The sequence below is a fragment of the Falco punctatus genome, assembly GCF_963210335.1.
Source record: "Falco punctatus genome assembly, chromosome: 10".
Taxonomy (NCBI): domain Eukaryota; kingdom Metazoa; phylum Chordata; class Aves; order Falconiformes; family Falconidae; genus Falco; species Falco punctatus.
Window position 1 is genome coordinate 2908348 of NC_137590.1, and position 25752 is coordinate 2934099.

A 25752-nucleotide genomic window follows, 5' to 3' on the forward strand; every position below is an offset into this window, starting at 1 on the left:
AGACTTACTTGGCTTCCTCCAGCTCCTCTGTCCTCTGGATGGCATCCGTCTCATACTTGGTTCTCCACTGGGCCACTTCTGCATTGGCCTTGGACAAGTTCCTCTGGAGCTCACTCTTGGCCTCCACCTCCTCCTCGTACTGCTCCCGCAGCAGGTCACAGTCGTGCCGGGAGGCTTGCAGGGCATGGGCCAAGGCGTTTTTGCTCTGAGGAAGAGAGAGCTTGTGAGAGGAACAGCTGGTGCCAGGCGCCAGGACACTGGCCACGGCAGCGGGACTGGGGGCAGTGGGAGGAAACTCCTGTTTTTCCCAGGTTAAGACTTGCCCTTGGGGCTCCTGCGTGCAGGGTATATCTCACCTTCCCAGTCCAAGAATCTGGGCCACTGTCACACTGGGACACATGCCCCATTCCCTAAGATCTGTGTCACTCAGATCAGCCATGGCCTGAAGCCTCACCTTGGTCTCTTCCTCCAGCTGCCTCTTGAGTTCCTCGATGTTCTGTGTGAACGAGGTCTTGCCACGGCTCAGCTGGTTGATGAAGGATTCCTTCTCCTCCAGCAGCCGACTAAGCTCCCCTGGGTTCAAACAGAACCAAAACAGCTACTTTGGGGCCAAGAGCTGCAATCCACGTTAGCTCGCACTCCCCAGAGCCTGCGGCCTTCAGCTGCATGGAGACCTCCAGCAGCCCCAGCTGTTCCCCCACCCAGGCAAGCTGGGGCCCACGGGCAGAGGGGCAAGCAGCTAAAGGCAAAGCGTGCCAGCTAGGGACCCCCCTTCTGATGCCTGAGATCGCAGCACATCCCCCAGCACAACTAGCATCACCAGAGGTCCTCCTCCTTGCCAAGCAAGGCCTGGGGGAGGCACAACACAGACATCCCACTCCACTCCAGATGGAGCTCCTGCTATCTTCATTTTGCCCTTGGGAGGAAGAGGACAGTGCCTGGCCAAACCACAGCACCGCCCCACCCACCCCCCACCCACCCCCCCCCCGTCAGATGCCCCAGTGCAAGACCAGCCCCAGGGCAGCCATGTGTCCCCCGGCTGCCACCCTCACCTACCGTTCTCGGTCTGCAGCCTGGCCCGCTGCGTGCTCACGTCGGTCAGCTGTCGCTGCAGCTCGTCCACTTTGGACTTGGCCTCGCTCAGCTGGTCCTCATAGGTGCGGCACAGCTTCTCGGCATTGGCCTGCACACACCGAGCAAAGCCTGGGTGAGACCCAGCTCTGGCCAGGCAGCACCGTTCTCCCAGAAAGTGCTCAGCAACTGCATCGCCTTGGGCCACCACAGCTGATCCCATGCGCACACAAGGCAGAGAGCAGGAGCCTGCCAGAGCTCTCGTGTCTCTGCTAAGCTAACAGGGACTCTCTGCAGTCAGTCTCCCAGGAAACGCCTTCCCAGATCCTCCAGACTTGACTAGGACAAGCAAAGCATCCCCCAAGCACCGCCACAGTGACATAGGGACAAGCTATACCTAGTGAAACAGAGGGACTTGGCCATGGCAAAGAGCTACGTAGGACAACATCCCACGGACGTGGCTGCGCTGGACACACTGCAACCAGTGGCACTGATGTACACGGAAGAGATGAACCTGCCCCGTACAGAACCAGTGCCCACCTTGTTCTTGGTGAGGTATTCAATGTTGGATGACAGGTCATCCACCTCCATCTTCATCTCACTCTTCTCCTTCTCCAGCTTCTGCTTGACACGCTGCAGATTGTCGATCTGCTCGCTCAGCTCCGCCACGCTGTCTGCGTGCTTCTTCCGCAGAGCGGCAGCCGTGGACTCATGCTGCAGGGTTGCCTCCTCCAGGTCCCGCCGCAGCTTCAGGAATTCTGCTTCCCGCTTCTTGTTCATCTCCAGCTGCGTGGCCGTTGCCCCACCAGCCTCCTCCAGCCGCTCGCTCAGCTCCTCCAGCTCCCGTGACACTTCTGCCCGCTGCTTCTCCACCTTGGCTCTGGCGGCACGCTCAGCCTCCAGCTCCTCCTCCAGCTCCTCGATGCGGGCCTGGCAGAGACAGAATAAGGCAGATACTCCAAGCACTGGCTGAAGCTCCAGCATCTTTGCTCTCCGCAGTGGAGCAAGGTGTCTCCTCTGATGCTAGGGAGCAACAAGCCGCCAGTCTGGAGCAAATGCTGTGTGAGGATTTTTGGAGGCAGGCACGCCTGATGCTGCTTGGTAGGGTGTTTTGCAGAGCTCCTGCTCTCCTGTGTACCCAGCCATCAGGATCCCAGCTGACAGGAGCTTCTTTTCAGTGGGAACCTTCACACAAACAGCCTGAACATGGGGGCTTGTCTCTGACAGGAAGAAGCTCAACACACTAGATCTGGATCTTCAGAGATTGGGCACTGGATTTAAGGTTTTAGTCTGGACAGAGAACTACCTCCTAGAAGCTGTTCCTCATGCTGGTGCTAGCATTCACCTCAACAGTTCATACTTTAACTTTCAGTCCATGACATTTTGGCAGAGGGCTTTGCTTCTGCTAACAGCCCCAGCTTTTTTCGTCACTCTTCTGCCAAGATGTCCCTGTGCTCAGAGAGGGACTGGCCCCTGCAGATTCCCCAGTACCTTACATCTGATGGAAATTTAGGACCCCTGGGCTGTAGGAACAGTTCTTCCCAGCATACCTGGAGCTCCTTGATCTTCTTCTGCAGCTGGGCCTCAGTCACTTGCCCATCTTCAATCCTTGAATTCAGTTGACTCATTTCAAAGTCTTTCCTGTACAGAAAGAAGGCAGAGCCTTTGGTCAACCAACGCTGTCCCGCCAAGTCCCTCTGGCTCCTGAAGCCAGAGGAAGATTGTTCCCTTGCACTGTAACACCCAGGTCCAGAGGAAAAACGAACCCATACAGGAAAGGAACTGCAGGGGTAAGAAGCAGCACAAAGGCTGCTCTGAGGGGGGGGTGGAGTGGCCAAGCTGGCAGGCAGCCTGGCTCTGAGGTTTTCCCTAGAGGTGTTGTTCTCCAGTTCCCCAACAAGAATGGGACGTAAGTGCTGAAGCCTGTACTTGTAGCTGAGGTCCCAGCTCTGCACTAGGATCCTGCCAGGCAAGTCTCTCCTCTCCAACCTCATGTACACAGAAAGGTCTATAGTGCCCTGACCTATTAGTCTGTGCAGCTGACAAGCTCCTCAGCATCTCCGCACAGTGCCCAGGAAAACTAAGCCCTCATTTTGCCTGGACTGATCAGGCCAGCCTGTGATCACATCCCAGCAGCCTCTGCAGAGGCCACACGTCCACTTGATTTAGAGGTGGGCACTGGCTGGCAGAGTAAGCAGGCACCCAGGCGCGTACCACACACTCACTTTTTGAGTTTCTCCTCCAGCTGCTGTTTGTCATTCTCCAGATCCATTATAGACTCTTGTGTCAACTTCAGGTCTCCTTCAAGCTTCCGCTTTGCTCTTTCCAGGTCCATGCGGACTTTTTTTTCTTGTTCAAGAGAGCTTTCCAGCTGGAGAACGAAGGGAGAGACAGGATAGGGAGGGAAAGGACCCTCTGTAGCCCCAACCTTCCCCATGCCCATTGCTGTGGGAGATTTCCCAGCCCTGAGAGCTAGAGCTGTTTCCTAGTTGCTCTCCAGCCCCATTCCCTCAGCCAGGATTGCTCTCCGTGAGGTACTCCAGATCACCTCTCAGTTCAGGGGCAGTTTGTCAATGGGGTTATTCATCAACTGGCCATATTAAATGGGGATCTGATAATGATCCCACCCTCCAAATCCCATCAGGGACAGCCTCTGGGCTCTCTTGGAGCTGTGGCTCAAACCTCTCTCACTGCACCATCATTGGCCTATGACTCACGTCATCCACTTGCTGCTCCAGTTTGACCTTGGCTTTGGTCAGTGTGTTGACCTTGTCTTCCTCAGCTTGCAAGTCATCCAGGGCCTGCTGATGGGCCTCTTGCAGTGCTTTCTTCTCCTTTGTCAGCTTGGCAATGATCTCATCCAGAGCAGCCATCTCTTCAATCAGGTTTTTCACCTAGGTCAGTGAGGTCAAAAACTGAGTACATCTCAGAGAGAGGGGATGCAAAGCTAAATCAGCAGCCTGACTCATTATCAACAGCAGGTTGGTGCAGAAGAATGGCTGCAGAAGCGTGGCTTTAGAATCTCTGAAGATCTGCACAATCCAGGCCTGGTATTAGAATAGGCCTGTAATCAGAATTGTGCTGAAGTTAACAAGAAAGGTAGCCCTGAGCTACTCTTGAATCCTGAGACCAAGTAATTATGTTGTGCCAACAGGCTGTGGCTGTAACAAGCTACAGCTGCTGGGAAAGCAGGTGCAGGGCCAAGAAAGATAGGGACCGGTATGGGAATATAGGGAGTAACAACCTACAAGGCTGAAGCACAGCAACACAGTTAGCTACATGGATAGAATGCTTATTTCAGTCATGATAATTAGGGGTGTGAGAACCGCGCGCATTTAGAGACTACTAACCAATTCTATTTCTGCTTTACGAATATGCATGTGTATCGGTTCTGTATAAGTAGTCTTAGAAACTGATAAAGTTGAGCAAGATGCATAACTCATATTGAGCGTCTTCTTGACTGCGACAAACCCTTCTTCCAACAGCTTGGCACCACATCAGCATCCATCCCCTCTCCCCTTGGCCAGGCTGGTTCCACCAGGTGGTTTGTCAGTGCCCCAGGTCACTTGCCATTGCACAGCACTGCTTGCCCATACCACTCCTGTGCAATGAGGCGGGACACCAGAAGGTTCTGCTCTCTCCCACACCTCTTTTTCCTCTGCCCTGTTCCAGCTCCCATGCACCAGCAGCCTCGTCTCTGACGTTTCTCTTTGGTGCCCTCACAAGCGCTGAGGCCCCAGGGCAAGGAGGCTGCACTCTGCGCAGGGGGTCAGTTACCTTGTTCTCCGTGGCATGTTTCTCCTTCTCCACCTTGGCCAGCGTGATCTCTAGGTCATCAATGTCCTTCTTCAGCTCTGCACACTCATCCTCCAGCTTCCGTCTCTTGGCGGTGAGGTCTGAGTTCATCTCCTCCTCATCCTCCAGACGCTCTGTCAGCTCCTTCACCTTGGCCTCCAGCTGAATCTTGGACTTGATCAGCAGGTCGCAGCGTTCTTCTGCATCTGCCAGGTTGTCTTGCTCCTGCAACAGGCACAGGAGAACCAGTGGTCACCCACCGCCTCAAGAACATACCAGCAGGCTCTCAGCCATGCTTTCCTGGCCCAGAGCTGAAGCTCTCCTTGTGGAAGGGGCAGAGCACACTCAAGGTGCTCAGGTGTACAAAAACCCCACAGCTCTAGTCACTGCCCGTTTTCAAGGTCCATGGGACAACCACTAACACTAACCAGGGCTGAAAGGCTAGCAGCAACTAAATCTTTCCGGAGTTCCTCACTGGACTGACACTTCTGGCACAGAAACGGCACAGATTAGCCAGTTTGGTGAGCAGACATCGCCATCCCTCCCACCCCCTTGGAAGGAGATCACGCCTTCCAGAGCCAGGGGAGCATGAGTTCCCACAGCAGCCCTGAGGTGGCAAGTTTGTGACATTGCTTCAGGTTTGCATCAAGTCTAACACTGCACTTCATACAGGTTGTGGCAATGAGGGGTCTCAGAACTGCAGGGGGGCTGAAAGGGGCACCTAGCACACCCTGCTCCTTCTTCTACCCATGGACCCTGCACTGTCCTTAAATATCCAGGGAGAAGGGGAGGCACTCACTGCCTGCAGCTGGAGAGCCAGGTCATTCTTCTCCTGGATCATGGAGACCTGTTTCTCTTCCAGCTCCTTCCTCTTAGCCTCAGACTTCTCCAGAGCCTCCTTCAGCTTCTGGAACTCCTCCTTCAGGTTGGACATTTCCTTCTCAGTTTGAGCAGACTTGAGTAAAGGCTTGATCTTGAAGAACAGCTTCATCCAGGACCAGTTCTTGACAGCATTGAAGGCCCGGATGTTCCACTGGATGGTGTAGAGGGCTTCCCTGGAGGGATACAAGAAGAGCATCATCATGGGTGTAGATTCATTGTGTCCCATCACCACTGCAGCAGAGACCTGGCTTTTGTAGGCCTGGGCATGGCTCTATTCTTCCCCAGCGGGACAAATGGCAGCATGTTGAACGAATGGCTGCACATTGTCTGCACACTGTAATGGGATGGGTGGCATGGCCTGGCTTTGAGCTCTCTTTGCTCTGCATCCCTCTGGACTCTTCCAGTGGAAACCAAAGGCTCCCTCCACCTAGATACACTGACCCTCCCTGCCAGGGCTACGCCAGACCTCTTACAGGTCTGCCTCCATCCCTCTGGCCTTTCCCAACCACTGCCAGCCGTAGGCAAGTCCCACAGGTCAAACACACTGAAAAGTGCAGAAGGATCAAGGAGACATACAATGTTCTGCCTCTTGCCCCCACAGCTCTACCTCCTGCTGATGATCCTCTGGTACTCGATGCGCATGAGGTGCCCGCGGATTCTGGCCTGCAGCATGGTCAGGATCTTGGCCAGACGCTCATCTCGCATCTCTTCCAGCAAGCCCAGCAAACCAGCCTTGAAAAACACCTGCAGGCAAGAGAGTGAGAGCAGGGTCAACAGCAGAGAGGACAGAAGGCTCAGCATCGCTACATGCGGCCCAAAGCAGGGGTACACTCTGCTGGTTTTGGTCCCCTCCCTGCAGGGGCACACACCCCCACGCTGCCCCGGCTGGAGGTGCACCCACAGCAGGCACAGCTGGGCACCAGATCTCCCTGCCCTGAGCACTGCATTCCCCAGCAGACACTAGCTGCTGTGTCAGGTGCTGTGAGGTCAGGCAGCAGTGACCTTCTGCTCAGACCTGTTTCTTCCCAGCCTGCATCTTCCTCTGCCCTCCCTCCAAGGGCCACAGGCAACCTGCAGAGTGCAGGACTGCAGCAGGGCTGTGGCCACACAGGCAGCAAGCTGGGCACAGAGCACAGTGGGACTGCAGGGAGACAGGAGGGGACACGTCTCCCTCCCAAGGACCAGCTGCCTAGTCTCACCTTGGTATGACCAAATTTGTACTGCGAGTGGTCCAGCTCCAGGGAGCTCAGCAGCTTCTCTGTGGCCTTTCTGCTGTCCACAAACTTGTCATCCGGAATAGCTGCTGGATTCAGGATACGGTAGCTGCAGGGACACAGCACACAGAGGGCATGCAAGAGAACCCCAGTACAGCGTCGATGGCTCCACCATCATCCCCACACCCCAGTCATGGCAGTTCTCCCAGGAGCACGTCTCTGCAGCACAGGCTGGAGCTATGTACGACCCAGGAGTTCCAGGGTGCAATATGGGCTCTTTGCAGAGCAGACATCAGGGAACTCTGCCAGATCTTAGTCCCTGAACACAAGGAAGACTGTGAAGGAGGTGGCCACTGGCCTCACCATGCCTGGTCAGGCTCAGGCCAAGCAGGGTGGAGGGGGCAGCTGGAGAATGGTAAGGATCCCAAGGGCAGAGAGAAATCTGAGCCAGGATGGGAGGACTTGAACCTTGCCCCCATCCAGCTACACCAGCCCTGCATTCAGACCTCAATCATCACCAGCCCTTCTGTCTCATCACACCTGGCACCAAAATATCCACGCCTGGCACCAGAGAGCCAGCAGCAGAGCTATCCCAAACTGTACGTGCACTGGGCGTATTGTGGTGGTTCTGATCAGCCCTGCACAAGGTGGGGAGCAGGTCAGAGCCAGGGTCAGGCCGTGTCCCCTCAGAACACGTGTGGGTTGATGGGCAGGGAAGAAAAGGGGGTTACCGCTGCTTGAAGTCTGCATAGAGGATCCTGTTGGGGAATCCCTTACGGCAGATGCGGATGCCTTCAAGGACACCGTTACAGCGCAGCTGGTGCAGCACCAGGAAGGCATCCATGGCTCCTATGGGTGAGAACAAAGATGTAGCAGGCAATCATCCCAAGAGGACAGGGAAAATGGAGCTGCAGCACAGGCCTGAACTCTGGAAACAGCCATGGTTTTGAACACAGGTGTTAACTTGTCCTGTAGGCCTATGCTGAGCACCAGTGCTGCAGCCTCAGCCTCGGATGGTGGAAGCCAGCCTGACAGACTCATCCGTGTCTGCTGTTCTACACAAGTGTGAGGCAGCCCAACCATCAATGTACAGCCAAACCAGGAGCCTGGCAAAACTTATTTTCCCCAGTAGAGGAGATTGGCATGGGTCACAGGGGTTTCCACACTGAGACGGGGCCAGGTCCCCGTGGCAGCAGACCTGCTGCAAGAAAAGTGTCGGGGAGAAGGCAGGTGCAAAAGTCCCTGCCAGCTCCCACACGTGGATGTCACCCAAGGGAGCTGCTAGGGCGCTGACCCAGTCCATGCATACCTGGCGTCTTTGTCTCGTTGGGGATGATGCAGCGGACAAAGTGGGGCTGAGTGGAGCGCAGGTTGGTCATCAGCTTGTTGAGATTCTCCTGTAGGGCAGACACAGGGGATGAGGCATGAGGTGACAGCTCTGCTCCCCTACAACACTGTCTCCAGCCCCTTCCCCCCACAGGCAGGGAGAGAGCAGACACTGAGCGCCCCTTACCACTCTGTGAGAAAGGGGGAATTCCCTCCTGCTTGGCTGCTCTCTGTGCTGTGCTGCCCAGGGACATCTCCAGCCCCACAGCAGGACAACTGCCTTCTGCCAGGGTGGGAGCAATGGCAGAGGGGACTGGGCTGGAGACATGCCAAACAGCATCTGCGGGTTTTGCTATGCCAGAGAGGAGCCAGATGCTTCCCGAGTGTTTGTAGGTAAAGTTTTGCTGCAGCGAAGAGCCAGGAACACAGGACTGAACGTATCCCTGGTATTACAGCTCTGCTGCTGCCCATCAGCCCTGTGCTCAGCACCCTGAAAATCTAGTGCTGGCATCCACACTGGTTGTGGTCCTCACCTCACCAGGTTTTCCCTGCACCTCCACAATGCTGCCCTCAGCCACGACAGAGGGCCCGGCTGACCCGGTCTGGGCCCCCCCTTACTCTCCAAGGCAGGGCTCAAGCCAAGACAAGGCCCTGCCTTTTTCTTGTGGGAAAGGCATCTGCACCCTCCATCTTTCCAGCCTGCCTTCCTCTCATACAGGCTCACCCTGTCCAGGGCCAGTGCGGGGAAGGGAACACTTCCCACAGCTCCATGTCATCATGGGGCACCTTCTCACCACGGCCTGTGACTTGTCCAGGAGGAAGAAAGTCACGTCTCCCTGAACGGGGGCTCTGACACAAGTGCTGCCCATTTTGAGCACCCTGTCACCACAAGGCTGTCAGGGCAGGGCACAGCCTTGGGCTCACACAGCCGTCTGTGCTGTTTTCCAGTTGTTTAAGCTCTGGGGTGGAAAAATAACTCCTGTGGTGAGCATGGGAATGGGGGGTGGTGGTGGTGTGGGGTGTGGTGGTGGTGTGGGGTGTGGTGGTGTTATCCTGAGCTGTAAAATAGCTCAGGTCACCTCCCTGGACAGGACAGCAGAGAGCTGCCTGCTCAGAGACCTGCAAGATCCTCCTTCATTTTCTTCTGCCCAAAGGCTGTCCTTCCCGCTGACAAGAATGAGGAGAGAAGTAGCACAGACTTAAAGTGATGTTCATGTAATACATTATCTAAACATCACTACAAGTCTTAACTGCCGCTCTCTCAAAGGCGAAGGAGCTGCTGAGCAGCGCAAGCATCACGTGGGCAGAAGCAGCACAAGCCCCAGCTCAAAGGGAACCATCGTTCTCCCAGCCTGGAGCCTCGTGTCCTTCCCTAGCAGCATGGGGACAGGGCTGGGACTCTGCCAGGCACAGGCTCCTTGCCCAGGGATGAGAGGGTGTTAGGGTTTTTTGCCTAGTGGTGGTCCTGCAGGAGCCCTGGTGCTCCTTCAGGCCCCAGGAGCTCATGTGCAAGATACCCCAGTCTTGGCAGGGAAGTGGGACTGATACTGGGACACCGAGCGTGCTCCCCTCATGGCCTTGAACGAGGGGCTGGCTCTTACCTTGTGCAGCTGCGACACTGTTTGGAAAGAAGCTGCCTTTTTACGTTTCTCCTTGGTCCCTGGCTTGTGAGGTTCCTCTGTTGGGTTGAAATATTGATTAATTACGTCAGCAAAACATCTGCTCAACTGGGAGGACTCAGAGGCATTCCTAAACACCCCTGAAAATGCCTGCAGCTCTGGCTCTCTGCAAAGCAGAGATGGTAGTGCCCTGCTGCAGAGCCAAGCCACAGACCACCATAAACACCTCCCACAGCACCCAACTCTGGGTGTTGTTCCTCAGCTCTTGGTAATAAGAGACCCCTTCACACATCCCAAGTCACAGGGCCTCTAGGACAGCTCTACAGCACTGCACAAGCTCAGCCTGGCCCTAACCCTAAAGCCCCTAGGGCAGCGCTGCGTGTCCAGAGAACCCACCTACCCAGGTCATGGAGGTTTTTAGGGGTCAGTGTGGGTCTTCCCTTTGCCCAGGCTGCTGGGTGCAGGAATGCTGCACCAACAGCTCAGCGTGGGGGTGAGGAGGCTTTGCTGCTAAGGGAGGGAGAGATCAAGGTCAAAAAAGGGGTGAGGTTGATCCTCACCTGAGGTAGAGCCCACGTAGTTCTCATAGAGGGAGGCGAGGAGTTTGTTCTGGGACTTTTGGAAGACAGACACCACTGTCTCATTCAGGGGGTCCTTGTTCTTGTCCAGCCACCCAACGATGTTGTACGGCACCTGCCGCCAGAGGAGAGAGGCAAAGGTAAGGGCGGCCCTGCAAGGGGGATAGTGTGAATGCTGTGGGAGAGCTGACGGGGGACGTACCACCCCAGCATAGTGCACCAGCTCAAAGTGGGCCTCGTATTTCCGCTTCTTATCCGGCCGGGGCTTCTGGAAGTTGGGCGACTTCCCGATGTGGTTGTCATAGAGCTTAGCTTTGAACGACATGTCAGAGGCTTTCGGGAACATGCACTCCTCTTCGAGGATGGACAGGATTCCCAGTGGCTGCAGGGAGAAGGTGGTATAAAGAGATCTGAGCTCAGTGTTGCCGTGTCCTATCCCAGAATGGGGGAGTCTTGGTGACACTGAGCGAGGTCACATCCTCTCCAGTATCCTAACAGGTTTTCTCTTTTTTTAAAAAAAAAATAAATATGAATTTCCTCCATGCAATGGTGGAAATCTTTTACACAAGCTGCTCTGAATTAGCAAGTACTTAAGAGGCACTAAGGAGCAGCAAGTGGGTAGGAAAAAAGGGGCAGAGATCACTGTTCTCTGGAGGAAAAGGCTGCACCAGGTTTTGTGGCTCGCTGGTGGGTAGGACCGTAATTTCCTCGGTTTCATAAAGTCAAAATTTGTGCCAAAAAGGACTCAATGGGCTGGAGGCTCTGAGCTGTAAATGTGGGAAAACCAAAATGGGACACTTGGCACTGACTGGGGAGGGAATAATTTCATTTCTGGTAGCAGAGCACCTCTCACTGTTCCAGTCTTTGCAAACAGACTGCCTACCAGAAGTACCGTTCCTGTGCCTCACTCATGCTTTACCTTCTCAATGAGGTCAATGCAAGCCTGCAGGTCCAGGCCAAAGTCAATGAAGACCCATTCAATGCCTTCCTTCTTGTATTCTTCTTGCTCCAGGACAAACATGTGGTGGTTGAAGAACTGTTGCAGCTTCTCATTGGTGAAGTTGATGCACAGCTGCTCAAAGCTGTTGAACTGCAAGAATAAAATACATCTGTGTCAGAAGGAGCTCCAAATGTGAAGTGATTCACTCTTCCGATTTGTTTAGGTGTGGAGTGATCTCTGCCAGGCTCAGCTGGATTGCTACCAGAGCAGGTAGCCAGAAATCACTGGAGATGTGCCCACAGCAATGTTACAACAGTTCTTGCAAACTGCCTGTTTGCTCCAGATTAATTATTTCAGAAGAGAGCTCTTTTTCTTATCAAGGTCAGCAGTTTCTTGGAAGAGATAGAGCTGTCAATCATGAGGGGACTGAGCTGTCTAGCTATAACATTCCTCTGAACCCACTGCAGGGGGCTGGCAGAACTCACGTCAAAGATCTCGAAGCCTGCAATGTCCAGTACTCCGATGAAGAACTGTCTGGCCAGCTTGGTGTCTAGGGTCTTGTTGATCCGAGTCACCAGCCACTTGAACATGCGATCATAGGTGGCTTTAGCCAGGGCTCCCACAGCATAGACAACCTGCCAAAACAAATCATAGAGCAGGTCATGAGCACTTATGCTTCTCCTTGCTTTCATAGGAGTTAGAGGACGAAGAAGAGAGCTCCTCTTGGCACACAAAGGACAGACAGAGAGATCCAGGGAGTTCATGGTTACAGTATGTGCTCCAAGATTAATTTTCACATGCTTACAAGTGTGTTCTTGTGTCCCTGGCCTGGTCTTAGCCTCCAAGGTCTTGGGATACAGATTCAGACTAAAGGGGTATTTTCAGAAGCCTTGTGCATGGCAGAAGCCTACAGCACACTTTGGGTAAGACACCAGCTCCTAAGGTTGTCTTGAATTTTCCTCGACTGGCTTGCACTGTTCAGGCCAGGTTTGGGTTCCTAACTGTGATGTGGCTGGAATCTGACAAGATACGTTTTTGGTGTATTTGAGTCTCCCACAATATAAGTTTAAATGAGTTTTGGATGAGTATTTAGATAAGTTTTCTACTTTCCAGAGCTGAACTCTTCATTGGGAGTGTGTGACTGTCTCTGAAACAGACCCATAGAAAATGGACCTCTTCTGGCTGTGATCCAACCCACATCTCAGATACTGCACTGAACCTCCAGCCTTGGCTAATATCCAGAGCTGTCTGCCAGCTCTGCTGCCAGCTTTCCCAGCTGCTAAGAGCCAATAATCATGGATACATCTTCTCATGCTGCTCTGGGGTCTCCTCCTAAAGCCGAGAGAGTGAACTGAAGCACCGTTCACCCTGTGCAGAGAACATTGTGCAATGGGCCTGCTTGCAAAGGAGTCACATACCAGCATGAGTGTGGAGGTGTCCTTGGACACTCACCTGTTCCACATTCTGACCTTTGGTCACGTATTCATTGCCCACTTTCACACGAGGATGGAGCAACCCCTTGATAAGATCAGCTGAGCTGATTCCCATGAGGTAGGCAGCTTTGTCAGCACCTGTAAAACAGTACAAAGGCATGAGGAGCCAGCAAGGAAGACTTGGGAAGGAAAAAAAAAAGAAAAAAACCCAAACCAGCTCTTCTGCTGATCAGTGCTAACTATAGTAGTTTTTCCACCTGCTCCAGAGTTCCCTCCAGTGTCTAGTGTGATTTCTCATCTTGCATATTGTATGATGCTTTTAAAGTCTGGAGCTGCTGCCTGAGAAGTTACTGGTTGGAGGAGATGGTCATAGCAGACCTGCTGCACCTTGACAGGTGCCTAACACCTTTTTGAGTCTTCTTGATCTGGTGATAGCTATGTATTTGCTGGTGGAAGCTTGGATTCCCATGCAGCAAATCTGAACTGACCAGAAGAGAGGTGATTTTCTTGCTTATCTTTCATAGACTCCTAATAGCAGATTGTAGCCAGAAAATCACTTCTGTAGGGAAATCACTGCTAGACCAAAATCTTCACTAATTACCAGGTAGCAGCTTTGCGTTGACATTCCTCAGGCAAGGGGAACTCTTCCTTCATGAACATTAACATGACAAGGTCTGATCCAGGTAGTCATTTCTGCTGGATCCCTGCCTCAGCTGATGTCTAGTCACTGCTTAAGCCTTCCAGTTAAGTGACAGGGCTCCCTCTTCTCATCCTTCTACATGCTGGAAAGTCACCCTCTCCTTGAAGCTTCTCCATTATGCCTGGGAGCATAAGGCATAATGCAGCAGGGCAAAAGCAACAGAAAATATTTGAGCTTTGACCTTTCTGAATGTTCAGGTTTGCTCTGTAGCCTGACTATTGTCTTAGAGCTATGATTTGCATTGGATTTTCCTAAGCAACAAACAAGGAAAAATTATTAGACAGTGACTGTGTCCTACTTCAACCACTTTTCAGGAGGCTGTGACTTGAGCAGGTCCTTGCAGACCTGATCGTGGCCTGGCTCACATTCTGTGGATGACCTGCTCTGGAAGGCTGTCTCATGAAGTGCAAGAGAAGAGGAGACGAAGGGCAGATGAAAACTGAACGAGGTGAAGCACAGCCAGGGTGTGACAGCCTGTGATGCTGTGGAGGCAAGTCTGACGCAGATGAGACCACCTAGCGCGTGCAGGAAAGGCTCTCCTACATATGCCCACTCAAGGACTAGTTCCCTTTGTGCACCTACAGCAGGTCCTAAGACAGTGGGTTGCTTGGGGTTGTGGTGACTGACCTTCATGGACCAGCCCAGGGAAGTTATCAGAGTCTGCCCTGGGAGGAATTTGCATGCCTGATCTGGCAGCATGGAGCCAAACTCACTTTCAGTGCCGTCAGCCTCTGCCTGCTCTTCTCGCTGCTTTTGCTTGAACTTCATGTTGCCAAAGTGCATGATAGCACCCACTATTTTATAGGAGCCATATTTCTCGTCATTGCTGAAGCCCAGGATGTCCATGGCATGCTGAAGAGAGACAAAGCAATATATAGAGAAAAAAAATCACCACTCTGAGGTGAGGGTTGGTCCTCCCACCATCTCCTAAGGCACCCTTTCTATCCTGGGGCTCTGAGCAGGGTGCTCTGTCTGGTGGGCACCTAGCCAAGGAATGTCCATAGGATTTTGAATGCGAGTGCAGCTCCCACAAGATCTATTTGAAAGCAAAAGGGCTAGCCTAGCACCCAAAAGCATGGGGTTTTCCAAGCTGAGGTCTCATCTTGTCACGGGAGCCATGCAAAGTGCTCTGTGCTAGAAGCCCTCCCTAGTGCAGGGAACTACTCTGCCTGGATGAGGCTGTTGATGGACATCAGACTCACTCTGCTCTTCCTTGTACGCTCACAGCATGTGTAGAGCGACTGCCAATAAACCAGAAGGAACTCACAGCTAATTTAGAGAGGGACACAGAAAAGCCAGAACACGTCCCCATTTCTGCCCAGAAGAAGGTTGTGCCTGCCCACCCCCCACCCCACCCCACCCCAAGTCTCCTTCCTCGGGATGTGCAGTCTGAAGGAAGTACACATACATCCGTCGCCATGAGCTCCTCGCCGTCATCCAGGTTGTCGACAGTTGTTACACCCTGCGAGCAGAAGTGGTAGTCGTAGGGGTTGAGGGAGAGCAGCAGCATATCTGTTGGGGGAACACATGTAGAGGGTGAGGCCAGTCTGACAGAGACAAAGCTGGGGCAGAGGGACAACCCTGGAGACACAGATGGAGCAGTAAGGCTTCACCAGCCTCAACTAGAGGGCACCAGCTGGTGGGAGGAACAGCCTCTTCAAGCTCAGGCAGGTCCACACATGGGTCCATCTCTTTTGTGATATGCCTCCTGCTTGCTATCTTGGGACATGGCTTGGCTGCAGACTGATTTAGAAGTGGCCATCCATGTCCTTGTGACCACCAGATAAGATTACTGCTCTGCACAGCTCTCCAGACCTGCCTAATAAGGTATTGTTCTCAAGCCAGCAACAAGCTCAAGAGCCTGCAGCCAAGAGGCTGACCACGCCAGGGGACTGTGCCAGCCATCTTTCTGCAGTGTGGAAAGGTCTCCCGTGTACCGCGTGTGAGCTGGCACCTGGAGGGCAGGGCTGCTCAGAGCACAGGACCGCTGCCCTGCACATTTGGGTCAGCTGGAACTGTCCTGGGGAACACATCTAGGGTATGCCTACAGCCAGGGCTGCTGCTGCGAGTGAGCTGTGCAGCTGTTTTCAAGCTCACCTGAAACAGGTCATCTCACTAGGGTGGCCGAAGAAGCTCAGAGTGGGCTGCAAAACACTTCCCCCTACCCCAAAATGAGGAAATACTCAGCCTGCACATGCTGAGGTCAGTGTTGTACCTACTACATGATGAGCACTCTATGCAAAGCAGCTTTGCAAAGCATGCTCCCACCCTGCAGACAGACCCCAAGTGACCACTGCTCTGCTCCTAGACAGCTGCAGAAAAGGCTTTAGTCTGGCTCCTCGGTCAGTGAGGATAAAGGATCCTGCACTAGATGACCTCTTGAAATCCCTTCCACCCTGAGTTACCCGCCAACCCTATGATCTCAGCAGCAGGCAAAGCATTTGAGGGCAGTACCTGCATGGTGGGCTGGGTTCGCTCATTCCTTGTGGACCCCAAAGCTGGCAACAGAGCCCTACTTGTGGCTATTTCAGGCCATCGTGCTACAAAGACTCTGCCACAGCTTCGGCTGCCTTACCTTGCAGCTCTGGCTTCTTCCCAGAGAGGATCTGGTAGTAGATGTGGTAGCTTCGCTCTTTAGGTTGCTGGAAAATCACTCTTGATTTTTCCAGAAGATCTAGAATCAAATAGGGCAGAGGGGTTAAGGGAGGGCTTGTTCTTCCACGAAGCTGACCCAGCATCGACACAAATAGCGAGAAGAAATCCCTCCCCACGGCAGCTGGCACGTGTTTACTCACAGATGTCAATGTCTGCAGAGGCCAGCTTCCCTGAGGGGCCAAAATGGATCCGGATGAACTTGCCCTGAAAACATTTGCAGGAGATGAGTGCTGGGCTTGGCTACACAGCTACAACTCTGAACAGCACCCAGAAACCTCAGACAACTACAAGAAACTGGTAAATTCCCACTTCTTAAGCTTCTGCTGATACCAGGCAAGTTACTGGGCTCAGTGAGGAGTAGATGGGTGAAGTTCCCTGGTTTGTAACATGCAGAGGGTCAGACAGCATTGCCTAAGGCTTTAAACACTATACAGGCAGAAATTTCACTCACAACAGATAAATCCCTGTCCTCAGACCTGTTCTTGAAGCTAAGCAGTTCTGCAGGGCAGTGTGATACTGAGTCTGCCCACCACCTCCTGCTCTGTGGTGTGCTGAGGAATCTCACCCAGGTGTCTTCTCTCCCTCCAAGGCACAAGAACAGGCATCAAAGCCACCTGTGGCTGATGAGCTCAGCATCCCACAGCAGACCCAGGCTGCGCTTAGTCGAAAAGATGCTGCTCCTTGGAAGGGGCACCCTTGCCTCTCCCAGCTCCAGCACTTCAGGCTGTGCTTACTGGCCTTCTCAGCTCTGGTTCTGTAAGGCCAGCCATGGGCTGTGACACCACGGTGATTTTTTCTGACCAGCACACCATCTACTGCACTGATGCAACCAAAAGAAGCTTCACTTCAGCAATCCAGCCCCACCAGGAAGCAGAGCTAGCCTCCTGCTACGTGCCTTTGTCTCATGCCCTACAAAACCACAATGCCACACAAGCAATGCATTCGTTGCATAAACACGACACATGAGCTCTCTGTCCTGCTAAGACACTTACAAAACGTGAAGAGTTGTCATTCCTTATGGTCTTGGCGTTGCCAAAAGCTTCCATAGCTGGGTTAGCCTCAATGATTTGATCTTCGAGGGTGCCCTGGGAAAAAAAATAAAAAGGTTGTGTCAGATCCCACCCAGCCGGAGGGGATTTGTTACCAACAACACAGGGAAACAGTGAGTGGGGATCCTGGCACCACCCGCCTGCTATGCTTGTTGGCTGTCTTTAAGAGCCTCCTGCTCCTGAGGCATCTCCTTGACTCGAGGCAATGCAGCTCAGTTTAGGGTCACCAGAGTTAGGTTTTGCAGCAATGCCCTTTGCGGGCTTCCCCTTCCCTGAACTGGTCCCTCTGAGTATCCAGGCTACTGTCCTTTCTGCACACGGCAGTCCATAGCCCCTTCCTTAGGCTGATAAGATATGCAATCCAAGAGCAAGCACGCATTGTCACAACAGTCTGAAACATTTCAGGCTCTTTGGCTCTGCCAGGCATTTCCTCATCCATCAAACCAAAGTCTTGGACAGTTCAAATCACAGCACATCGCAAAAGAGGAGATCCAGAAAACAGGCTTGGTCTACAACTCCCTGCAGCAACAACATGCACAGCACGGTCACAGCGTGACGGGAAAACATCACAGGTCCCAGCTGGCGTGATCTGTTGAACTTACTGGAGGTCTCCAGAGCAAGTCCCAAGATTAATCTTCCCCTAACCTTGTTTTTCCATTCATATTTCACATGCACAGTTCAAAGATAAAGAGATAGCCTCCACCTAACGCAGGCAAAGCAGGACCAGCATTCAGGGAGAGAAAAAAGGCTCATGCCAAGCCACATGAAGGATAGTGGGGGTTGAAAACGGTAGTAGAGTTTGGTGGCACAGGCTCCTGCAGGATTTTTCGTGAGAGCTTTTGCCTGTGCTCTGACACATTACAGTCCATAGGGCTTTCCTTAGGTGGGGAACACCAGCTCCGGGCTCTGCCCTCCAAGAGCCACACTGTCTTTTCAACGTGGGGCCCATGATTTCTCCCCACCTCTGCAGCTTCAGGCACGTGAAGAGCAAAAGAGACAGGGAGCAGCTGTGATGGTTATCCTTCGATCTATTATCTTTAAATTCAGCCTGATCTAAAATTGCCTGGCCTGTGAGATTCCATGGGGGCTGCCCCAGGACCCCCAGATTCAGCCCCAGCTATCTCACTCTCAGTAAGTTTGCCCAAGCAGATTTATGTGTTACTGAGCATCCCCCAGCCAAGGGTGTACGAGAGCTAAAGGCTGTCCCACAGTGCTCAGAGAAACCAAGCCCAAGGACATACAATTGATCTGCTGAAATGGCTGAGCCCCTGGGGTGCTGGGAGCACCAGGGACCAAACCGAGCCTTTGCTGGACTTCCACAGCCACTCAGCTGTTTCCTTGGAGCTAATAAAGCACCTCAGAAACACACCCCAGAGAAGGACATCAGCTGCCTACAATGTGGTGGGGCCAAGCCAGTTCAGGCTTTTGCAGAGGGTGGCATGTGCAGGTCTGCAGCCAGGCTACGGTGCTGCCCATGGTAAAGAGGCTCTTCCCTGCCCCTCAGCACCACCACCCTCAGCCAGGCTCCGAGGCGGGGGGGGACACTACCACAGAGTGGAGGCTTCACCTTATCTTTGGAGGAGCCCACGGCACCCCCAGGCAAACACCGCGCTGGTTAGAAATGAGCATTTGAAGAGTAAAGATCCCTTGAAGGAAAGGTGGAGTCAGAAAGGTAGAATGTCATGAAGAGGCAAAACCACCAAAGCTTCAAACTATGGTAAGGTGGGAGATACAAAGCCAAGCAGAGAACTAAATGCTGCCCAGGTGCTCCCAGACCCGAGGCAGACGCCCCACACAGGCTTTCCTCATCACCCCGCCATAGCTCTGTGGTGCAGCACAACTCTGTCCTCAGCATTCAAGATTAGGAGTCTACAACACTTACCCCAGTTTTAGTGGCAAGAGCTGCCTAGAGAAAGGAAAGAAAATCGTCTTTAGAAATCCAGAAAAGCCAGGCAAGAACCACAAGAAGCATGGTCAGAAAAGCAGGGCATGACCATTTAGTGCCAAAAAAAGTCCAAGAAAAACATGGGAGGATTAAACTTCATAAGAAATGCAAAAAAGTTGTTAAATAGATTAGCTCAAGAAAATAAAGAAATGCGTCAAAAAGCAAGAACAGTTAAATTCAAACCCAAAGAAGAGTAAAGAAAATAATGCTGAAGTATTGCTTGTCTGATACCTAAAGCAGCCAGTTTGTTTCTACAAGGGCAAAGCAGGCTGGAGCCTCAACGTATCAAGAAGAAATAAGCAATTGCAAGGGCAGCTCAAAAATAACCAGCACCAAAGAAATGCAAGAATCAAAACAAGAGCAAGAAAAGCACAAGGTAGAAAAGGGTCAAAATGAACAAGAGGATAAAAAAAGGAGAAAAGGATGAAAAGCAAGGCTTAAAAGAGGCAAAGTGGGAAATGGTGGGTTTACTTCATTTTTTTAATGCTCCTTAAGAAGAAGATCTGCAGGGTATTGAAGGAGGAAGAGAAGATAAAGAGGGCATCTAAAGCACCTCTTCTGGGCTGCACAGATTGAGCAGCCACATTAAAAAAAAAATCCATTTCCCCTTGAGCAAGATGATTTCAAGCCTTGCTTGTTCAAAAGTCAGGGAAAAGCCAAGCCCTGGGTGGGTCAGACCAAAACACGCTTCCAAATGCAAAAAGTTGGGGGAAGGAAAAAAAAAAAAGAGGTAAAAAGAAGAAGGAGGGAAAGGGGAAAAATAAAAAAAATAAAAAAAATAAAAAAAATAAAAAAGAAAGAAAGGAAGAAAACAGCAAGAACTTGTTTCAAAAGAGGGTCTTACTAATTTCTTGCCCGGTGTGTCGCCCAAGGCTGCGACAATGGCAAAGTACTGAATGACCCTCTTGGTGTTTACAGTCTTACCAGCACCAGATTCTCCGCTTAGAGTAACAGAAATACACAGATCAAGGACATGAGGCAAAGAACAGACAAAGCTTCAAACAGAGACCCTGCCGCCCTGCCGCCCCGCTCGTCATGCCAGGAGGGAGAAGCAAAGCATCGGAGGGGTGGGGAGGCTGGCACTCTCAAAGCCCTCACCCTGGGGGGGTACGTGCCTGCCTCTGGGGCTTGTCTTTGGAGCGAAACCCAGCTCCATCCTCGCTGCAAGCCCGCGCCCTGCCCAGCTCCTCGAAGGTGCGGCGGGGGCTCAGCTGCCCCCCGCAGAGGCTGCGGGAGGTGCAGGCACCCACCGGCGCTGTACAGCCCTGGGGCTTCGGCTGCCCGGGGTCAGCCAGGAGCCAGCCTCGCCTGCGCCCGCTCAGGTCGTTTCAGCACACCCCGCTTTGTTGGGGGTCCTGGAGACGTACCAGGGTGTACCCTGCCCAGGCGGGCCCCGCTGAGCTCATCCCTATAGTTAGCTGCTCTCCCATTGTAATCCCAGATGACAAAGAGCCGGGGGGAGGTGGGGGGCAGAGCCGCCACCAGCCACGTGCCAAGCATCTCTCCACAGCCCCTGCCTTTCCTAATTAGGCTATGGCCGAGGCTAAAAACGTCCGTGGCTCCTGGCAGCGGCGTAGGGTCCTTTAGAGTCCTTTATATAGCCCTTATCTATATGTCACTTGAAATCAACCTGGCCTACACCCTCCCACGTCACCCTCCTCCCCCGCCACCGCCCCACCGGCCACCGCCGCCATCTCCCTCTGGCCTTGGCCTCCATTTCTCCTTCCCCCTCGCTCCTCAGAGGCCGCCGGCGGTTGGGGTGCCCCACGGCAGCGCCCGCAGCTGTCGGGGTGCGGGGGAGCCTGCCCGCCAGGCCCGCGCAGGGCTTTGTCACCTGGCGCGGTGGTGGCAGGCTGGGCGGGAAGGGACGGGGGGGCCGACAGCTGCCAGGGCCAGGGGGGATGTGGCCATGGGGGCCCTCCTGGGGCATGGGGTGCCTGCCCAGGGGTCCCCCGGGAGCGCAGCAGGGGGGGGCATGGCTGCTCACAGTGGGGCTGGATGGGGCAAGGGCATCGGAGGGCACTCACGTGATGAGCATGGACTGGTTTTCGCGGTCTGGAAGAGAAGGAGCGGGCATTAGGCCAGTGCCCCCCCCCTCACCCCTTGCCCCCACAGCCCAAATCCCCCAGGCTGGGGGTCCCCGAGGCGAGGGCTTACTGCGCAGCATGTCGTTGTAGGCGTTGTCGGCGATGGAGTAGATGTGCGGGGGTGCCTCGGAGCGCCGCTTGCCCTTGTAGGCTGCCACCACCGGCGCCGTGTAGACAGGCAGCCACTTGTAGGGGTTGATAGTGACGCAGAAGAGCCCCGAGTAGGTCTGCAGGGGGGAAAGGATGAGGGACGGAACTTCCCCGACGCCCCTTCACCCCCCTACCCCACGAGGTGAACCCCGGGCGCCGTCGGCTTACATAGATCATCCAGTGGGAGTAGCGGCGCTTCAGGTTATAGAGCACAGAGGCCTCGTTGAGGTGCGTCAGCATGGCCATGTCCTCAATCATGTCAAACTTGGGGGGGTTCATGGGCTGCAATTCATCCTCCTTCACCACCCGCGTCTGCCGGAGGAGGGGGGACACATCAGATGGACCCCAGTGCCCACTGAACACCCTCTCCCCCAAAACCCGCCAAGCAGACGGGCATTCTAGCAGTCCCACATTGGCCCCTGTCGGTGGTCCTCCCAGCAGGGCTGCCCTCCATTTTGGGGTGACAGGGCTGGGGGAGCCCCACCAGCACCCCAGCCACAAAGGCCAGTGGGGACTAGCAAGCCCCAGCCCCAGGGAGATGGGCTGTGGCTGAGCCCGACTGAGGGGGTCCAAGCCGGGGGGCACCAAGATGTCACCCCACAACGTGCTCGACACCCCGTCTTGTGCTCTCCTCTGCAGCTAAAGCCCTGTGGCGGCACAGGCTTTCACGCGGAGAGATCCCTGGTTATTTGGGCAAACAGCTGAAGCCTATACACCATCACTTATAACTGGATTTATTTAATCCCACGAAGCCAAGCACTGGGAAACTATCGCGTTACGTATCTGGCCTGAGTGGAAGAATCCGGATTTAGCAAATGGTCTTGTTAATAAAGATTACATGAAACCTTTCAAAGAGATTTGTTTGGGGTTCTTTTATGGGTAAACATGAAGTGTGTGGTGTTAAAAGGTGCTAGGTGTAAAAAGCAGGAGGGTAGACAGAAGGATAAGGATGGGGTTATGTCTCCTGAAGCTGTTTCTGCTGGAAATGCTGATCCAGGAAAGCAGATACAGTTTCAGATTTTGTAAGTCTGTGACAAACTATTAAAAAGGACAGTTTCAAAAGAGAACAGCAAAAAAGGTTTGGAAACTCCTTTGTTTGCAGAAGCTGAGGATCTTTTAAACATCAGAATAAGCTTATAAAATTTATACTGCCTCCTCAATAAATTTTATTTTGGAGGGGGAATTTTTTTTTTACTTATTTTCCCAGTTCCAGACAAATATATATTCAAAGCCTTAACACTTTTCAAAGATGATTCCTTTTAAATTTGGCAGACATTAGCACTTCTCAGTGCCATTCTTGACTAGCCAAGAAATATAAATAATAAAGCCTATCATTTACTGCCTGGTCAGGTTCTTGCTCTTTTTTCCAGTTTTACCCCAGTGTGGGTTTCTGTGCTGCAATGAAGTTGCAGGGCCATGCGACTTCCATAGCCATGAAACAAGTATTAATTAAGCTCATTTGCAGCTATTTGTACTGGATATTATCTTGACAAGTTTCAGCTGACCCTGGGTTGCTTTGCCTCCCTCCTGCTGCTGGAAAGCGGGAGCCTCACCACTACACAGAGCTGGTCCTACCCCTCTGCCCAGCATCTGTTCTCCCAGCAGCACCGCTCACTTGGCTGCGAATCCTGGCTAAAAAGAGCAGGAACTGGCCAGTTGGCCCCTTACCTCTTGTTCCACCTTTGAGACCAGCCAGGCAGTGGTTCAGCCCTGCAAGGGGCTGCGCTGGGGCAGCTCTTCCTCCCGTGGCCGGGGGCTGTGCTGGGCCAGCCCCACTGTCCCCCTTCGCTCCCTTGCACGGTGAATGGTGTTTGAAAGCAAACCCTCGATGGGGGGACGATGAACCGCTGCCGCTTTTGGCAAGTAACTGGCCTACGTGTCCTGACACACCGCGGTGTGTGTCCCCTCGGGGCATGACTGATTGCTGAGCATGGAAGGGTTATCAGCAAGAGCTCAGCTAGTTTCAGACGTGATCTTGTCATATGTATCCCCCTTCCACACACACTTTATCTCCCTTGGAAAATGAAAGGTATTTTGCTTACTTCCTTATTTTTGGTTTCCACAGTGACTTTGCCACCGGAGCTTTCTTTGATTTCCACTTCAATGTAAGCTTCTTTCTCATCCGGGATCCAAACTCGCTTCTTTCCTGGAGGAGAAAGGAATGGAGAGGACAGGGAAAGGGAAAGGAAGGGGACACAAACAGGTTGAAATGCAGGAAACTATTTGAAATTGTCAACTGAAAGCCACCTGAATGTAGTCCAATAACATGGAAGGACAGTGATTATTCCTTCCTACGTTTTTGGTCATAGGAGCTGGGATTTCTTTGTCTGCTTCATGTTTGGCAGCGGTTTACTTTGCTGGGGTCAACTTTTAGCCTGACAAAAGTCTGCTGCTTCACATGTGCTTGCACTCAGACCTTTTTGAAAAAAGGACAGTGAGAGGAAGCAAAAGTCTCCTCATTTGCCAAACTGAGAGAAGCAAGTTGGGCCCTGGAGCCGGAGCAGTGAGCTGCAGTACAGTGGCATGGCTGAGCAGAGCAGACATCTCCAAAGTGAAACAGAGCTGGAGAAGGCTTTGACACCAGTCCTTCAGCCCATCTCCCTCAGCCCTCCAGCCCCCCAGGGATGGGGAAAATGAAGGGCCACCTCTGCCTGCACCTCAGCAAACAAGGGGAAAGTCAAGACCCTGCTTTTCCTACTTCTGAAATCTTCCTGCCCTCCAGGGTGCTGGGGGCAATTCTGCTGCACCTGCAATACCACAAGGACCAGCACTGGAAAAGGGATGGAGATGGTCTCTGAAGAGAGCCATGGCCAAGGGGCTGTCTGGGGGCACACACACAGGGCTGTGCCGAGACCTGCCTTGGGGTCTTACCATCAAACGGTATTGTCTGAAGCTTCAGCTGCTCTGTGTAGCTTTTCCGGAGGTATTCAGCAGCCTCCCCAAACTCGCTCATGTCCAGCATAGACATCTTGCCGAGCTGGAGGGAGACTTGGCTGCAGTGAAGAAAGTGAAAGACACCGGAATGCTGAAAGGAAGGAAGAGACAAGGAGTCAGTGAATGGAGAAAGCTCCCACCGCTGGGCTGCTAATCAAGAGCAACATGGTCATCAAACACGTTTTTAAATTCAGAGAGTGAGAGAAGACAGCAACAATACTAGCTAATAATAACAATGCAATAACAAGACAATTACCAAACACTTTCCCTTCTGCTGCTACCAGCCCCGTGCCGCAAGTCTCAGCTGGGTGAGCCAGCATCGCTTTGGTGTCAAAATCCACATTCGCATTTTAGGTGTCACCAGAGATCGTCAACGACACCCTTTTTCTTGATAAACTCAGCTAAAATCTATTCCAGCTCTACAAACCTCTTGGAGCCCTGGTACCCTCACAAAACCTCTGCAAAGACCCCGCGCTATTTTGCCAAGCAACATTGCAAGAAGATAAAAGCAAGACTGGAGGCATTATCCCTGGGAAGACCCCTTCTAGGAGACCGCTGTGACAGCTGCTTGGAAAAGCACTTTTATGATAGTGCTTTCTAATATCCATCTAATGCGGTATCACACAGCAGAGCTCTGAAACGCTGCAGCGATCACAACCATAGCCACTGCTGGTAGCCAGCAACTTGGCAAAGTGCGCAGACCTTAGCGAAAATGCTCTCAGTCCAGGTCTGTCCCCCCCTCCCCCGTATCGCCAGTCAGCCCCTGTCCTCCAGGAACATCCACCCTGCAGAGGTGAAGCGGGTTAGTAGCAGAGGACAAGCGTGCACACAGACATGCTCTTTATTACTAACCTTGGTGATAGGACTGAGTGGCTGTGTGCATGCAGCAAAGCCCCTTTTTATTGTGTCTGTCAAGGTCAGAGTGGGAAAAGATATGTCAGAAATTCCCATGTGTCATGTCCACACAGCTCCATTGGTGCTGCTGTCCCACTGCCTGGAGAGACACAAAAGGCAAACTTCGCTTTTATCTCTCTGCAAATGCAGCCTGGTTATTTTTATTCCTGTATTGTCAGGCGAGTACAAAGGCAGAGCGAGAGACTGCAGCTCGAGGAGGCAGCACAGCTCTCCAAGCTGCCACACTGCCTGCTTCGATGGGGAGCGGAGAAACGAGAGCTTCACTGTTTCCTCCTGCACCTGAGCAATCGGTCCTCCTGCTTCTTCCCTGCACTCCGCCAGGAGAGCTGCTGCCTGGTGGGATGTGTGCAGCTGCTGGCTTTCCAAGCTGGAGCATCCCAACCTCTCGCTCAGCTCTGGTTCAGCCTCTCCTGGACAGACTGCCTGGGAGCGGGGGACTGGGGAAGGACCTCGGGCTTG

General features: G+C 53.0%; 1 protein-coding gene across 2 annotated transcripts in view; it reads right to left on the reverse strand.

The window, feature by feature from the left end:
- MYH7B (myosin heavy chain 7B) overlaps window positions 1–25316 on the reverse strand; it is a 31870-nt gene extending 6554 nt beyond the window's left edge. The window contains exons 1-31 of one of the 2 annotated variants that reach the window (XM_080403761.1): window positions 24316–24469; window positions 23487–23590; window positions 21613–21756; window positions 21365–21521; window positions 21235–21262; window positions 20052–20148; window positions 19145–19168; window positions 17206–17298; window positions 16354–16417; window positions 16134–16232; window positions 14967–15070; window positions 14272–14410; window positions 12878–12996; window positions 11911–12060; window positions 11405–11575; window positions 10688–10867; window positions 10468–10600; window positions 9890–9966; window positions 8272–8359; window positions 7694–7811; window positions 6948–7071; window positions 6356–6492; window positions 5666–5921; window positions 4849–5091; window positions 3789–3965; window positions 3297–3442; window positions 2622–2712; window positions 1612–2001; window positions 1057–1183; window positions 455–573; window positions 9–205 (exon numbers count right to left, since the gene is read on the reverse strand). In XM_080403761.1, coding sequence (XP_080259887.1) covers window positions 9–205; window positions 455–573; window positions 1057–1183; window positions 1612–2001; window positions 2622–2712; window positions 3297–3442; window positions 3789–3965; window positions 4849–5091; window positions 5666–5921; window positions 6356–6492; window positions 6948–7071; window positions 7694–7811; window positions 8272–8359; window positions 9890–9966; window positions 10468–10600; window positions 10688–10867; window positions 11405–11575; window positions 11911–12060; window positions 12878–12996; window positions 14272–14410; window positions 14967–15070; window positions 16134–16232; window positions 16354–16417; window positions 17206–17298; window positions 19145–19168; window positions 20052–20148; window positions 21235–21262; window positions 21365–21521; window positions 21613–21756; window positions 23487–23590; window positions 24316–24412 — 4193 coding nt within the window. In that variant the 5' untranslated portion in view covers window positions 24413–24469. Of the gene's footprint in view, window positions 1–8; window positions 206–454; window positions 574–1056; window positions 1184–1611; window positions 2002–2621; window positions 2713–3296; window positions 3443–3788; window positions 3966–4848; window positions 5092–5665; window positions 5922–6355; window positions 6493–6947; window positions 7072–7693; window positions 7812–8271; window positions 8360–9889; window positions 9967–10467; window positions 10868–11404; window positions 11576–11910; window positions 12061–12877; window positions 12997–14271; window positions 14411–14966; window positions 15071–16133; window positions 16233–16353; window positions 16418–17205; window positions 17299–19144; window positions 19169–20051; window positions 20149–21234; window positions 21263–21364; window positions 21522–21612; window positions 21757–23486; window positions 23591–24315 lie in introns of both variants that reach the window. The other variant, XM_080403762.1, reaches the window with a different exon arrangement.
- Between the last annotated feature and the right edge of the window lie 436 nt (window positions 25317–25752).